General features: G+C 38.1%; 1 protein-coding gene across 2 annotated transcripts in view; it reads left to right on the plus strand.

The window, feature by feature from the left end:
• grid1b (glutamate receptor, ionotropic, delta 1b) overlaps nt 1–14,115 on the plus strand; it is a 716,034-nt gene that overhangs the window by 36,056 nt on the left and 665,863 nt on the right. For both annotated transcript variants that reach the window (XM_070545805.1, XM_070545804.1), the window contains exon 2: nt 3,873–4,028. In XM_070545805.1, coding sequence (XP_070401906.1) covers nt 3,873–4,028 — 156 coding nt within the window. The remainder of the gene's footprint in view (nt 1–3,872; nt 4,029–14,115) is intronic.

A 14,115-nucleotide genomic window follows, 5' to 3' on the forward strand; every position in this document is an offset into this window, starting at 1 on the left:
TTCATGAATAATAATCATATTTTAATGTATTTAAATAAAATCTTATTTTCTATATGAATGCATTTGTAATTAAAATAAGTGGCAACAGACTTTTGGAAAAATGGCTTGTGGGCACCTTTCATAGTTCGTGGGGGCACCAGGTTGTTGACCCCTGCTGTAGACTTTTAGACTGTGAATCAGTAGTCACCACGAGCCTTGTCATTACATAGCAGAAGGTTAAGATCACACAGAGTTAAATTCCTAGGTACAGGACACAATGAGGACACTGCAGGGCCGCTGGTTTTTGTTTCTTTGCAGAGTCCCTTCAAATTAACCTTTTAAAAATGTAATTTTGAGTTCACACAAAAACAAAAACTGACATTTAGATAAGTAATGTTGTTTCTAATTCATGTTTACTGAAGGTGATAACCTGCTAAACAGGAATGATCACTGCAAATAGGGAATTTTCTACAGTAAGTAGCAAATCGTTAGCCTGGCAAGCAGTCCTATATGTGAATATATTGTCTGGCCATGATCTATTAATGGCTCTCAGTTGTGGGGTGGGCTCTACAGTTGTCTTTCAAACTGTCCCCACATGATATTGGATAACAAACATCATGGCATGCTCACTGCTACGGATGTCAGTCAACGAGACAGTCCACCATACCACTTCAAAGAAGGTGCAAATACATCCTTTTTCTAAATAAACTTAAAGAGCCATTGTGTAGTTTTTACTATTATTTTTGGAAACATCCATCAAAATGTTGTTGAGAATGAATTAAATGATGGTCAGTTGTTGAAAAATACTGGCGGCTTCATAACACATAACCATAAAAATCAGGTCTACAATACATGGTAGCGGGTCTAAAGCTGTTTTTATAGGACCATAGCGTTTTCAAAACAGGATTTGCTGCGTCACCCTGGGGAGGATTTTGGCATTTATAGTAGCAAAGCTGAAGCTAGAATATACTGCCATCAGGTAACTCTCCAACCAAGACGGGATATAGGGAGGTCGCTGACCCCCCCCCCCCTGCATGTGACGTACAGGGTCGTGCATTCAGCGTCAGACGGAAGACATGTCAGACAGATGAAATGTCTTTTTCAGGGCTTTTAGCTTTGATGTGACCTGCTTTTTGTCCCGCTTGACACCCTGCTCAGTTAGTGTTTTCACCACTCTGTCGAACAGCTGTCTGTCTCTCACTCAATCTGTTCGTCTGCTCGCACGGCCAAAAGCTCCATGGTCTCCGCGTTCGTCCAGCCAGCTTTCCTTCTGGCCGGCACTCAGCGCGCAGTACACGTGACTAACTCGACCACCTTCTTTTGCTGGGGGTCCTCCCACAGTCGCTCCAAAGGGATTAGCAGGGCTGACACACATTTAGCCGTCAGAGGCGAGGGGCTGATGCAGCAATATTACTACCAAGCGAGGTGGAATGAATGCTGCAATATTCACGCAACGCCATGCCGGCATGGAGCGTTTATAGACATACCATTGCGGTAATATTATGCTGACATGCCGGCATGGTGTGTCCTATAAAAGCAACTTAAGTCTCTGGGCGACACCATTTTAGATGCCATGTTTCCTTCTACGGGAACCCATGAGGACAAAATGCATTTACTGATTTGAAAAAAATGGTTACAAAACTTTCTCCATTCTCATATGTTAGTGTTTTACACATTTACCTCTTCACTTGTTGCCAGTGATAAAAGGGTCTGATGTGTTCGTTATTTTGCTGACGTTTGCACCACTCAGGGCTTTTTGAGCCTAATGGGCATTCATTGGTAAGGTCTTACTCCAACACAAAAATACTGCTTGCTTGCAACGATTTGGTAATCTACTGCCCCCATCGCCAATCACAGTGATTTTATCAGCCAGGTGGGTGGGTTGTTACTTCAACTGACCACCAGGAAAAATACACACTGTCACTTTAAGTACCTCTATCTTCTCTTGACTAAGAGAAAAGCCCACATCAAAAAAGTCTAAAGTGGAAGCCAAATCCATTTCAAACAAGCAATTGCCATCTTTGTTTTTTCAGTAAGATCCCACCCACTGAGTTCTGTGATTGGCCCACCAAACCAATAGAGTACTATTACTGAACCGCTACATAGCTGTGGCCATCTTAATTTCAGTCAGTTGCAGTAACAGCTCGCCTACCTGACTGATAAAGCACTGTGATTGGTCCACAAAACCTCTAGACCTATGGGAGTATATTGAACTGATATGGATGTCAGTCAGTGGGGTAGTCCGTCATTACATAGAAGAACTACACAAACCATTAAAAAAACATAAAACAGTACATCATTTTAGTAAATAAATGTGCAGTGATTGGTCAGCCACAATGCTGGTAGGGCTTATGGAGGTTCCAATGGAGCATGTGTAGAACCAAGTCAAATAAGTGAAGGAACACAGGGAATCTCAAAAAATAGAGGCTCTTTAACTTTCTTTTTTTAAAATATCTTCACAAAAATAGCTCAAGCTCATAAAAGAGGTCAAACAAACAAACTGAAACTCAATAAACTGCTAACTTAACATGTCGACTGACTGAAACCATAAGTGACCTAACTAACAAACAAGGGTATATATACACACTGGCTGATCAGATCATATGAACAATAGGGATTACTAGACAAACATTTACTAACTAAAACTAAAAACACAAATCAGTACAGTCAGATTGTTAATAAACTTAAACATCCTAACCCATAAACCTAACTATTTAACTTCAAACTTCAATTAATTAAAGATTGACAAAATAATAAACTAAATGAAATCCTTCAGTTCCTTCTTCCTGGAGCTATTGGTTTGGCCCCATCAGCTCCTCCTGTATTTAGCTGACAGAACCCCTTCAACACTGTTTGCCTGCCCCATGTTCACTGTTGTGTGGACATGGATGTGGCCATCACATCATGCCTAGACCGACATGCAAAGTAAAATAATTTTGCTTCGGTAAATGACGGTCTAGATTCTAGGCTTTCAAATCTTGTCCAGCTCATGCAAATATTACACATGTAGTGAAATATACTCAATATACTCCTTTTGAATAAAACTCACCTTCTACCATAAAACTTTACAACACCGATCATTTGCACACTAATGCACACTTTAATGTCGGCAAACAGGTAAAAGTTTCTAATGTGTACAAGAATTTTCAATGAAAATCATTGCATTAGGTTATTAAAAGATCTTTCTACTCACCTAAAACTTAAAGCCATTGTAGAAATCCGATTTTCAGATCTTGCTTATCACTTCCTAGGCGATGCAACGTTGATCCTCTTTTATGAAACTCACAAAATGACAAAAAATCTTCCTTAAATCTCTGATGTTTAGCGATGTGTACAAGTTTTGTTGTAAAAACGGCTCTCTTTGATTTAAAAGGGTCTCTTGTTTTTCTGAATGATTTCATGAGACTGAACAGGCAGATAAAGAGCTGCTTCATTACACGTTTGATATAAACATTTTAGCTGTAATTTCTGATGTCAGGATTCGTGACTTTGATTCTTTATCTCCCCGTTTGTTTACTTTCACATCTTCTCCATGCAATTGACATTTACTAGAAATGCTTCATGCTATTTTGTTCATGTCACCGATCCTCTGCAGGAAGATTGCTATCTTTGTGAATTAAAACTCCTTTAATATTATTTTCAAGTACAATAGAGAGAATGCTGGCTTTGTTTGATTGATTTATTTGAATTCAGACTGTGACATGCTATAATTTAGGATTCTCATTGTTTGTGTTTCAGAATGAAAAACATTTTCTGTCAGACTGCACTGCTGCTAGTCATGCTGGAATTTGGGTGTTTTGTTCACAGAAACTCTTTCATTTGAAGTCGGTAACTTTTTTGGAATGACCTGCTCCAGTCTGACCCCTCTCTTCTTGCTGTTTCTACCTGCCTAGGTGCGATATTTGAGGAGAACGCTGTGCGGGACGATGAGGTGTTTCAGCTCGCCGTTTCTGACCTGAGTCTGAGCGACGACATCCTGCACAGTGAAAAGATCACACACTCCATTAAAATCATCGAGCCCAACAATCCATTCCAGGCAGTGCAGGAAGGTAAGGCCGCTGTGTGGGATTTTGGCTTTTTGGGTTTGGGTTTGTATGCCTGTCTTTGTGGCCATGCAGCCTTTGATGGTTAATCTTCAGACTTTGCTGGTGCTGTCTCTTGGTGAGCCATCCTCCCGGCTAATGACCTGGCTATCAACCTTGTAAAAGCTGTTTAAACCAGGGTGATGTTAGCCTTTGATGCTGCACAGCAGAGCTTCTCCTCTGCCTTCTCCTTCCACTGTCTCACCATCTCCTCTGAGATTCAGTTTCACTATCAAATACTTCCAGTCTTGTGCTTGGGATGTCGGTTTTATTCTGAGGAAAAGAAGATAGAGGGAAGCATTGAGTCCAGCTGTAATTTTCTCCCTACTTAAGAGGCTCTTAGGTCATTTAGAGTGAATCTGAAAGGACTGGTCTCCTGGAATGGGGTGAAGAGGATGAAAAGATAATTGTGTTGCTGCTGAAGCTGTGGCTGTTAAATGTGCTGATTACAATGTGAATTTTGAGAGGCTTGTCATTATGCTGAAGAAAACTGAAGCATATGCATGTTTGCCAGTGTGCTATGTTTGAGATGTGTTTGTGATGATTTTGTTAATCATTCTGCTGCCGTTGTTACTTTCATTGCTGTTGCTTTTGTGGCACCGCTGAAAGTCACATCTAAAGTATTTGAAATATTCTTTCTAAAATCCAAGACCCACTCACTCACATCTTTGCCACTGCTAGTTTCTTCTTCTTTTAAATAATGCTGATACAGAAACCAGCATCCAGAATTAGTCTAATAACAGATATACTGTATGTATACTTCTACTAATGGAAGCATTTTGATACCACATATGTCTGGGCAATATCTTGATATTTTTTAAATATCAATATAATTTCAAACAAGAAACAAAATGACTCAGTAACGTTTATTTATTGCATATATTTTCACACGTCTGCTCAATCAGGACACCTCTGGGTCAATGTTCTGCTCTAAAGTTTGCATTTGGCTTCCTGGTTTAAAATAATTTGGGGACATTTGTTCATGTTTCAGCGAGCCCTTTCACCTTGGGTCCTGATGTAGTTCTGTCTATTCTGCTTGTGTGGAGACATGGGCCGAACCCCTCCCCTGTGTAATCAGGAAACAGCTACGGAGAGCTGCAGTGGCCAGAATGCCTCAAGCACATTGTAACAATTAGAAGAATTCACCATTTTGTTATGTTAGGAAACTGCTCTGTAACAAGCAGTTCTTTAAAAAAAAAGTTTGTAAAACAATGGTTACGGCTGACAGTAGCCCAAAATGAGTACCGATACAAGAGCAACCAGAAAGTTCGAGTCAGTATGATCGCTGATATGGGTCAATACTGCCATATTTGCCTTTCCTTTAATAACTCCATGCTGCATAACCCATGGGAGTGTAACTATGGATGCAAATACATTATGGATTTAGCTTAACATGGACAAGAAATAATTACTGGTAATATTGTAAATGATAGGATATACGTCACCTCTAAATGAAATTTAAATAATTTTACATTAATTGAAAATATATAATAAGTAAATGTGCCTGTGGGACATTTGAGAAATGTAACTCTATCTGTAACTCTTAACAGAAGGATGGATGGATGGATGGATGGACGGATGGATTGATTGATTGATTGGCTTGGGCGGTATCCAAATTTTAGTACCGACTAGCTTCTTCCACATTTTACCAAGGTGTACGGTATTGCCAGGACAAATTTAAAAACTATGACATGAGCCTCAAGTGGACTTACCAAACTGTTGGTAAGGACCTTTTCCGTTCAGAAACTGAACAACAAACACTATTACTAAAATAACAACATAACACACATAATATTAAAAACGTTTAAAAAATGCAGCTTATGAAAAGATTTTATGCCTGAAAAACGAGCATTTTTACCCTTACCGTCTTCCACCTCCAACTGCTGAAAACCCGTTTTGATGAGCTTGTGGCAGACACCCGTCTACTTTGGGGCTAGTCGCGACATCTGGGAAAGGCTGGCGGCTTATTTTACACCAGAAAAGTTTGTTGTTGCCTCTTTTAATAACAGGCTCCAAAGGCAGAAGGCTGCTATTTCAGCTACTGCTCGCCGCTCTGCGGTTCCAATGAAGCATGCATCTTTCGCGATCATCTTTTGTTTGCACAAATCAACAATTTTCAGTGTTTACCGGCTCTCCCTTTAAGTTTGCTTCAAACTAGAAATACTCCCAAACTGCTGAAGTTGTGTTCTTTTTAGACACCAAGTCAGTTGGTGCGTGAGCTGCCATTTTTCTCTCAGCAGGGCTCTGTGCGGTCACTTGATGACATCACGTTCATAAACTTTTTGGAGTCTCCAAAAGTTGGACAAACCATGTAAAACTATTTAAGCAAAGCTGAAAATTCAACCACACTTCTGTATTTTTTTTCCTGAAATAACTTATTTTCTCTTTTATATTTTTCATCCATGTGTCCTATATGCAGTTTTTTTTTAAATCTTTTATTTTCATTTATTGACAATAAAATAAAAATACAATCAGAATTAAATTGCTGCAAGCCAAAATGAAAAAGGGGACAGAAAGAAGAAAAACTTATGTTGTCTGCCCCTTTTAACTAAAATAGCATTAATACAAATGAAATAATCATATGATTCTTAAGGAAATTGAACAATATAGTTCCTGGACCTGTTGGCCGACACAATCTCAACCCATGAATTTGAGAGAAAAATAGAAAAAGAAAACAATTTACACAGAAAGAAGCATTAAGTTACAGATCTATATACATACATATATACACATACAAGCACATACTAGGTTAATATCTTGTTCCTTTAATCCCCCCCACCCCCCTCCCCTCACACATTTATGTAACGGATCTATATAAGTTAATCGTTTTATTTTTTATTTCTTTTTTGAAAGTCAATATTGTTTTTGCATTCTTGAGTTCAGTATTCAATTTATTCCACAGTTTAACTCCATATATGGAGACACAATGTTCTTTTACGAGTATCCGATGTCTAGGTATGTTAAATAATTCATGTCCCTTTAAATCATATTTGCTATGTCTTTTTGAAAATCGTTTAATTAATCCTGCAGGTACGTTCCTTTTGTTTGCATTATACATAAATTTTAAAATATTGTAGTCCACCAGATCATAGAATTTTAGTGTTTTTAATTGAATAAATAATCGATTGGACGGATCTCTGTAGTTGCTCCTTGTGATTATTCTTATTGCTTTTTTCTGTAAGATGTAGATCGAATTTGTGTAAGTTTTATATGTTGTTCCCCAGATTTCAATGCAGTAGTTCAGGTATGGTATGATCAGTGAGTTATACAACAAATATAATGAATTATTATCAAGCAACCCTTTTGCTCTATGTAACAGTGCAATCGTTTTAGATATTTTAGTTTTGACACTGTTTATATGCAGTTTCCAAGACATTTTTTCATCAATGATGACTCCCAGATACTTGACTTCTTGAACTCTTTTAATATTAATCTCATCTATATTTAATAAAATTTCATCATTTGAATTTGTATTACTAAATATCATAAAACAGGATTTATCACTGTTTAATGATAGTTTGTTTCCATCAAACCATAGTTTAATTTTTTTCATCTCTGCTTGTATCACTTCTATCATCTGCTCAACATTATCTCCTGAATAGTAAAACGTTGTATCATCTGCAAATAAGGTGCATTTTAATATATTGGATGCCTCAACAATGTCATTTATATAAATGATAAATAGTTTAGGGCCCAATACCGACCCTTGTGGTACACCACAAGTAATGTTATTTATATGTGATTTTGTGTTGTTTATTTGAACATATTGCTGCCTATCGGTAAGATAACTTGTTATCCATTTTAGGGCCATCCCTGTGATGCCATATTTACAAAGTTTTTTAATAAGAATTGTATGATCCACTGTATCGAATGCTTTTTTTAAATCAATAAAGATACTTATGAGATGATTTTTTTTGTCAAGGGCTTCCGATATTTCTTCTGTTAATTCCATTAATGCCATGGATGTTGAATGATTTGTTCTAACACCATACTGACTGTCATTTAATACCTCTTCATTGATCAGGAATCGGTCCAACCTGGCAATATATAATTTTTCTAATATTTTTGAGAATTGTGACAATAAAGATATTGGTCTGTAGTTGGAAAAGATATGTTTGTCTCCACTTTTATGAAGTGGTATGACTTTTGCAATTTTCATCCTGTTAGGAAATGTCCCTGTTGCAAAAGATAAATTACATATGTAAGTCAAAGGATGAATAATACTTTCTATTATATTTTTTATTAATGTTCTGTCTAAACCATCACAGTCAGTACTTCTTTTATTGATGCATTTATTGATAATATTTCTTATTTCATCACTAGTTACTGGACTTAAATATATACTGTTTTTATTGCTTTTGATATTCTCGCCTATACTATAATTTGTTCTTTTTGGAATGTTTTTTGCCAGGTCAGGTCCCACATTAGTAAAAAAATTGTTAAATTCATTTACTATTTTACTGGTTTCACTAATTTCATACTGTCCGTTTTCAAAATAATTTGGAACAGTTGAAGCTATTTGATTTCTTTTTATGACATTATTTATTATTCCCCAAGTTGCTCTAATATTATTTTTGTTTTCTTCTAATAAATTGCTATAATATTCCTTTTTTTGTCTTTTGATTATAGAAACTAATTTATTCTTATATTTTTTGTATTTCCTTTCTGCTTCACTTGTTCTTAGTTTTAAAAAACATCTATATAATGTATTTTTTTTCTTACAGGCGTTCAGCAGCCCTTTTGTCATCCATGGTTTGTTCATCCTCCCTCTTTGTGTTTGAGTTTTTGTTTTACAGTTTTTGTCATATTGACTACGTAATATTCCTATAAAAGAATTGTAAGCCATGTTTACATCATCAACATATACTTCTTCCCAGTTTTGTTGTTCCAGGTCTCTTTTTAGTGCGTCTATAGCGTTTTGTGACCTGTCCCTTATAAGTTTTTCCATTTTTTGTTGATTTTTGATCTGGTGATTTTTATAGACTGTGAAAATTGGCAGATGATCACTGATATCAGTCATCACTATTCCACTTCTCTCTATCCCTTCTGAAGCATTAGTAAATATATTATCTATAATTGTTGAGCTATGCGCATCAATTCTTGTTGGTTTGGTTATGAGAGGAAACAGACCCAGTAGATACATTGAATTTATGAAGTCGTTTGCTGTCTTTGAATTGTTTACATTTTCCAGATCAACATTAAAGTCCCCACAGAGAAATACTTCCTTGTTACAGATTCCACTCAACATCTCAGTAATTGTATTTGTACATGTTTCTACACAAGATCCAGGCGCTCTATAGATACAACTTATTATTATGTTTTTTGTCTTTTCAGAGATTATTTCAATAGTGATCATTTCCATGACATCTTGGATGGCTGTTGACATGTTATGAATGACTTTACTTTTTAAATTGTGACATACATACAGTGCAACACCACCTCCTCTTTTATTATTCCGATTCATAAAGTACATTTCATACCCCTCTATTTGTACCTCCTCCTCATCTCCTTCTTTTAACCATGTTTCTGTTATAGCAATGATTTGAAATGGTTTTTTATTTTGTGTTAAATAATCCAATATTTTAGAGTAATTGCAATACAAACTTCTACTATTGAAGTGAATGATCGAGAGTGTACCTTCTGTCAAAACTGAATCCCTTAGTTCTTGTTCACTAAAATATTCACATTTATTATTCATATGTATGTGCAAATTATTTTCTAGTTCCTTCCCAGGGTCATATATCTTGTATTCTAGTTCCTTATAAGTATTTGTTGTTATGTCCATATGCTTGTGTTGTGGTTTACTTGTATCTTATTTATGTGATGCTATATGAGATTTTACTTGATTCTACATCCCTCTTCCAACTTTCACTGTTTATTAAATTTTTCCAGTTCTCCCAGCTCCTTTATTATCTTAGCCTGTGACCCTTCTTGTTCTCTGATCCATACACTCCCGTTCCTTGTCCATGTAGCTACAATTTTTTTCTGCTTTTTTAGCATCCGTGCCTCTCTAGCTATTGTCCCATTTTTTTTGGTTAAATGTTCATTTATGTACACATTGGTGCCTCTAAGCTTGTTTGCTTGTAACAGAACGCTGTTTCTTTGTTTTCTGCTGGTAAACCTTACAACAATAGTTGGTTTAGCTTTCTCAAATTTTTTTGGCAGTGCATGACATTGACATATGACATGACATGACATATTGATATAGCATCTCTTTGAATAATTATGTTCTTGCTGTGCAGAAAAGTAACAACTTGCTGCTCTAGTGTCTTAAGTTCTTTGTCTGAAGCCTCTTCTGCTGAGTCATGATTTGCTACTGCTTTTGCGTAGCTTCTGTGTCGGGTTTCTAGTCCCATTATCACCAAATCCTCTCGTCTTGTATATTGTTCAAGTTCATCAACTCTTTGCTCTAAGGCTGAAATCTTCTTATCTTTTTCAGTTAACAGTATTTTAAGCTCCTTCACCTCCTCCATCAGTCTCAATAATCGATCCTGCTGCGATGTTACTTTTGACAGTTCACCTGACATAAAGTTCAGAGATCGTTTGATCTCCTCCAGGTCTTCTGTGGCCATTTCTTTACCTCGTCCACCGGCTCGTCCTCCTGGCATCTCTTCCTCTCACCTGCAACCGTCGTCCTCTGGTTCCGTGCTCACCGCGACGCGATGAATGTTGTTGGGCCTGGCTCAGCAGGACCCCGCCGGAGTCGGTGTTGCCCCGTCGGCGGAACTGGGCTGGGCCGATGGAACCGCGTCAGGCCCGGTACCGCTGGGCCGGGCCGGTAGAACCACGTCAGGCTCGGTGCGCTGGGCTGGGCCGGCGTAACCACGCTGGGTTCGGCGCTGCCGGGCCAGGCGGATCGAACCACGCCGGGCCCGGTGCCACTGGGTAAGGCCGGTAGAACCACGTCAAGCTCGGTGCCGCTGGGCTGGGCCGGCGTTACTACGCCGGGTATGGCGCTGCCGTGCCAGGCGGATGGAACCACGCCAGGCCAGGTGCCACTGGGTCGGGCCGGTAGAACCACGTCAAGCTCGGAGCCGCTGGGCTGGGCCGGGTTCGGCGCTGCCGGGCCCGGTTTGCCAGGTCGGGCCGATGAGACAACAAAAGCACTCCCACTGTTTACAATCTCCGACTTGTTGCTTCCTTTACAATCCAGCTTGTTTGGATTCCTCTAGGCTCCCAACACTCCCACAGAGTTCAAGTATTCATGATGGTATTGGAACTGACACGTTGCTATTTGCTGCATACGGTAATACCTTAATACTGCCCAAGCCTAATAGATAAATATAGGTACTTTTTTACAGACTCAGTTTACATCAACCCTCCTATTCTCCTTGGGGTCAATTTGACCCCTTTCAATGTTTAACATTCAAAAATTAACAGTTGCCTTTTTTTTGCTTCATATTTCATGACTTTTCTTAATTTGATGGGGGCAACAGATTCAGCATAACATTTTCATCATAATATTTTCTCAATGTCCTGAAAACATATTACACGCATTGGTGTTCCTCAGGGGTCAATTTGACCCCAAGCCATTTTAGCTGTGTAAACAGCAGGTGCAGTTGATACTTTTTAGTTGATACATGAAGTGTGTAAGTGTGTAAGTGTGTGTGTGTGTGTGTGTGTGTGTGTGTGTGTGTGTGTGTGTGTGTGTGTGTGTGTGTGTGTGTGTGTGTGTGTGTGTGTGTGTGAGTGTGTGTGAGAGAGAGAGAGAGAGAGAGAGAGAGAGAGAGAGAGAGAGAGAGAGAGAGAGAGAGAGAGAGAGAGAGAGAGAGAGAGAGAGAGAGAGAGAGAGAGAGAGAGAGAGAGAGAGAGAGAGAGAGAGAGAGAGAGAGAGAGAGAGAGAGAGAGAGAGAGAGAGAGAGAGAGAGAGAGAGAGAGAGAGAGAGAGAGAGAGAGAGAGAGAGAGAGAGAGAGAGAGAGAGAGAGAGAGAGAGAGAGAGAGAGAGAGAGAGAGAGAGATTTTATCCTACTCACGTTGTGTGAAAAGCTGTTTAGAGTTCAGATTAAATAAAAAGGAAACAATAATGCAACTTTTGTTTTTGCTTTAGTGAAGATAGCAGCTGATACACCCTGCCTTGTGGTAAATCACCTTGATGACTTTAGTCAGCAATTATTAGTACTCCTATCAGTACCGAGTATCGTCAGGTTTTAACGTCCCATGTTACTTGCTGGCTTATTTGGTACATTTCAGGCTGGACTATAATTTGCGGTTGAACAACTGGATTTCTATTGTTTTCAAAGATCTATTAGATTGGAACAATTTTTCTGTTCATATTTGCACGATTATTTATTTTTGATTTCATAATGGATTTTATAATACTCTTTATGTGCATTTTATTTGTTCCCATTTCCTTTCTTTTCGCTTTTTCCAAGTTGCGATATTTTCTTGTTGTTTCTTTGGGTGCATTATGAGAGTGATGTGTGAATGTTAGTGTGTGTGCCAGTATGTTATTCCTGTCTTTTTTAGAAGTGCTGTCATTTGTTGTTCTCTCTTTTACAAATAGCTCGACTGTCTTGGTTCTTCTGTTTCGTTTTAACTCATGATAGAGAAACCTCTCAAAAAGTAGATGGCACATGTCAAGGAGCTTTTCCTTTTAAATAAATATATGTTAACAAATAAAGTACCCAAATGTAAAACTTGTGCCCCATTTAAAGTGACAATGTGTAGTTTTACCATGAATCTCTGGAAATATCCATTGAAATGTTGTAAATTAATTAAAAGATACCCAGTTGATGAAAAAAATATTGGCAGTTTCCAAACATATAACCATAAAACTCAGGTCTAAAATACAAGGGAGTGGGTCTACGTCTCTGGGCGATGTCATATTGGATGCCATGTTTCCTTCTGCGGAAGCCCGGGAATGCATTTACTGATTTGTAACAAACAGTTATAAAACTTTCAGCATTAATAAACATTGTTCTTTTACACATTTACCTCTTCATTCATTGCCAGTGATGAAAGGGAATCTAATGTTCTGGTTATTTTGCAGGAAGTTGTGCTCCCAAGGATTTTTGACCCTAATGACCATCTGTTGGTAAGGTCTTACTTGAACACAAAAACAATGCTTGCGTGCAATGATTTAGGTATCTACTGCTCCCTATCTCCAGGGAAAATACACACTATCACTTTAAAAAGGCGGTATCAGTTAATTAATGAATATATCCTATTGTGTCTTGATATACACAACCACGTTTCCACAGGTAGGACTCCACTTTTCATTCAGTCAACAAGAATTTAGACCTAAACATGTGGTTCTGTCAGTCTCTCATTGTTCTTGGCAGGAAATCTGAGTTTTTCAGAGATAAATCCCAAAGTTGCTCATGTCAAACAAAACTGGACTTTTAGAAACAACATGGCCCACAATAGTTTGGTTCTGTTTAGTCACATAGAATCATGCTTCAGGTCATGCTAACGTTTATACAGGCAGACTTGTGGTCAAAGGTTACTGATTATTACACTCACCAAATCCTCTGTCAGTACCCTAAATAACAGACTTGTAAATTAATCGCCAGTTTTGAATCAGTCACATTTCTCAGTGACTGATGCCAGAAAAACAGCAAGTTTATATTCTGATGGTTTTCGCTGCTCTGACCTTCACCCAACAATCTGTTGCTGTTGAATATTCCTGTCGTAGATTTACCTGCTTACAATGTCTGTGCACCACAGTAGATCACTTCTAAATACATTTGATGACTAACCATTTGATTTGTGGTTATTGTAAAAACTTTTGCTTTGAAGGAAAATGAGATGTAAATGTTGCTGTTTGACTATTCAGCATGGAGGCGAAACGATAAAGATTCAAAGATGCATAAAACCCTGCTACTGCCTCCCTTTTATTGCAGTCGAGCATCACTGCCTCTGAACTTATTTATTTTATAAGCTGTAACTCACATCAGCAGCTTTATAACACGTTATGTGTCTTACAACTCATAATGGTAGAAAGTCTCTGTGTTTAACACAGGTTAGAATGGTGGAACACAACACAGATGGTTAGCTACAGGGTATCTGCAGGCTTAAGGGAGCCAAATTTAAGACTTTTTAAGACCTTTTTTA

This window comes from Nothobranchius furzeri, chromosome 16 (genome assembly GCF_043380555.1).
Source record: "Nothobranchius furzeri strain GRZ-AD chromosome 16, NfurGRZ-RIMD1, whole genome shotgun sequence".
Classification (NCBI taxonomy): domain Eukaryota; kingdom Metazoa; phylum Chordata; class Actinopteri; order Cyprinodontiformes; family Nothobranchiidae; genus Nothobranchius; species Nothobranchius furzeri.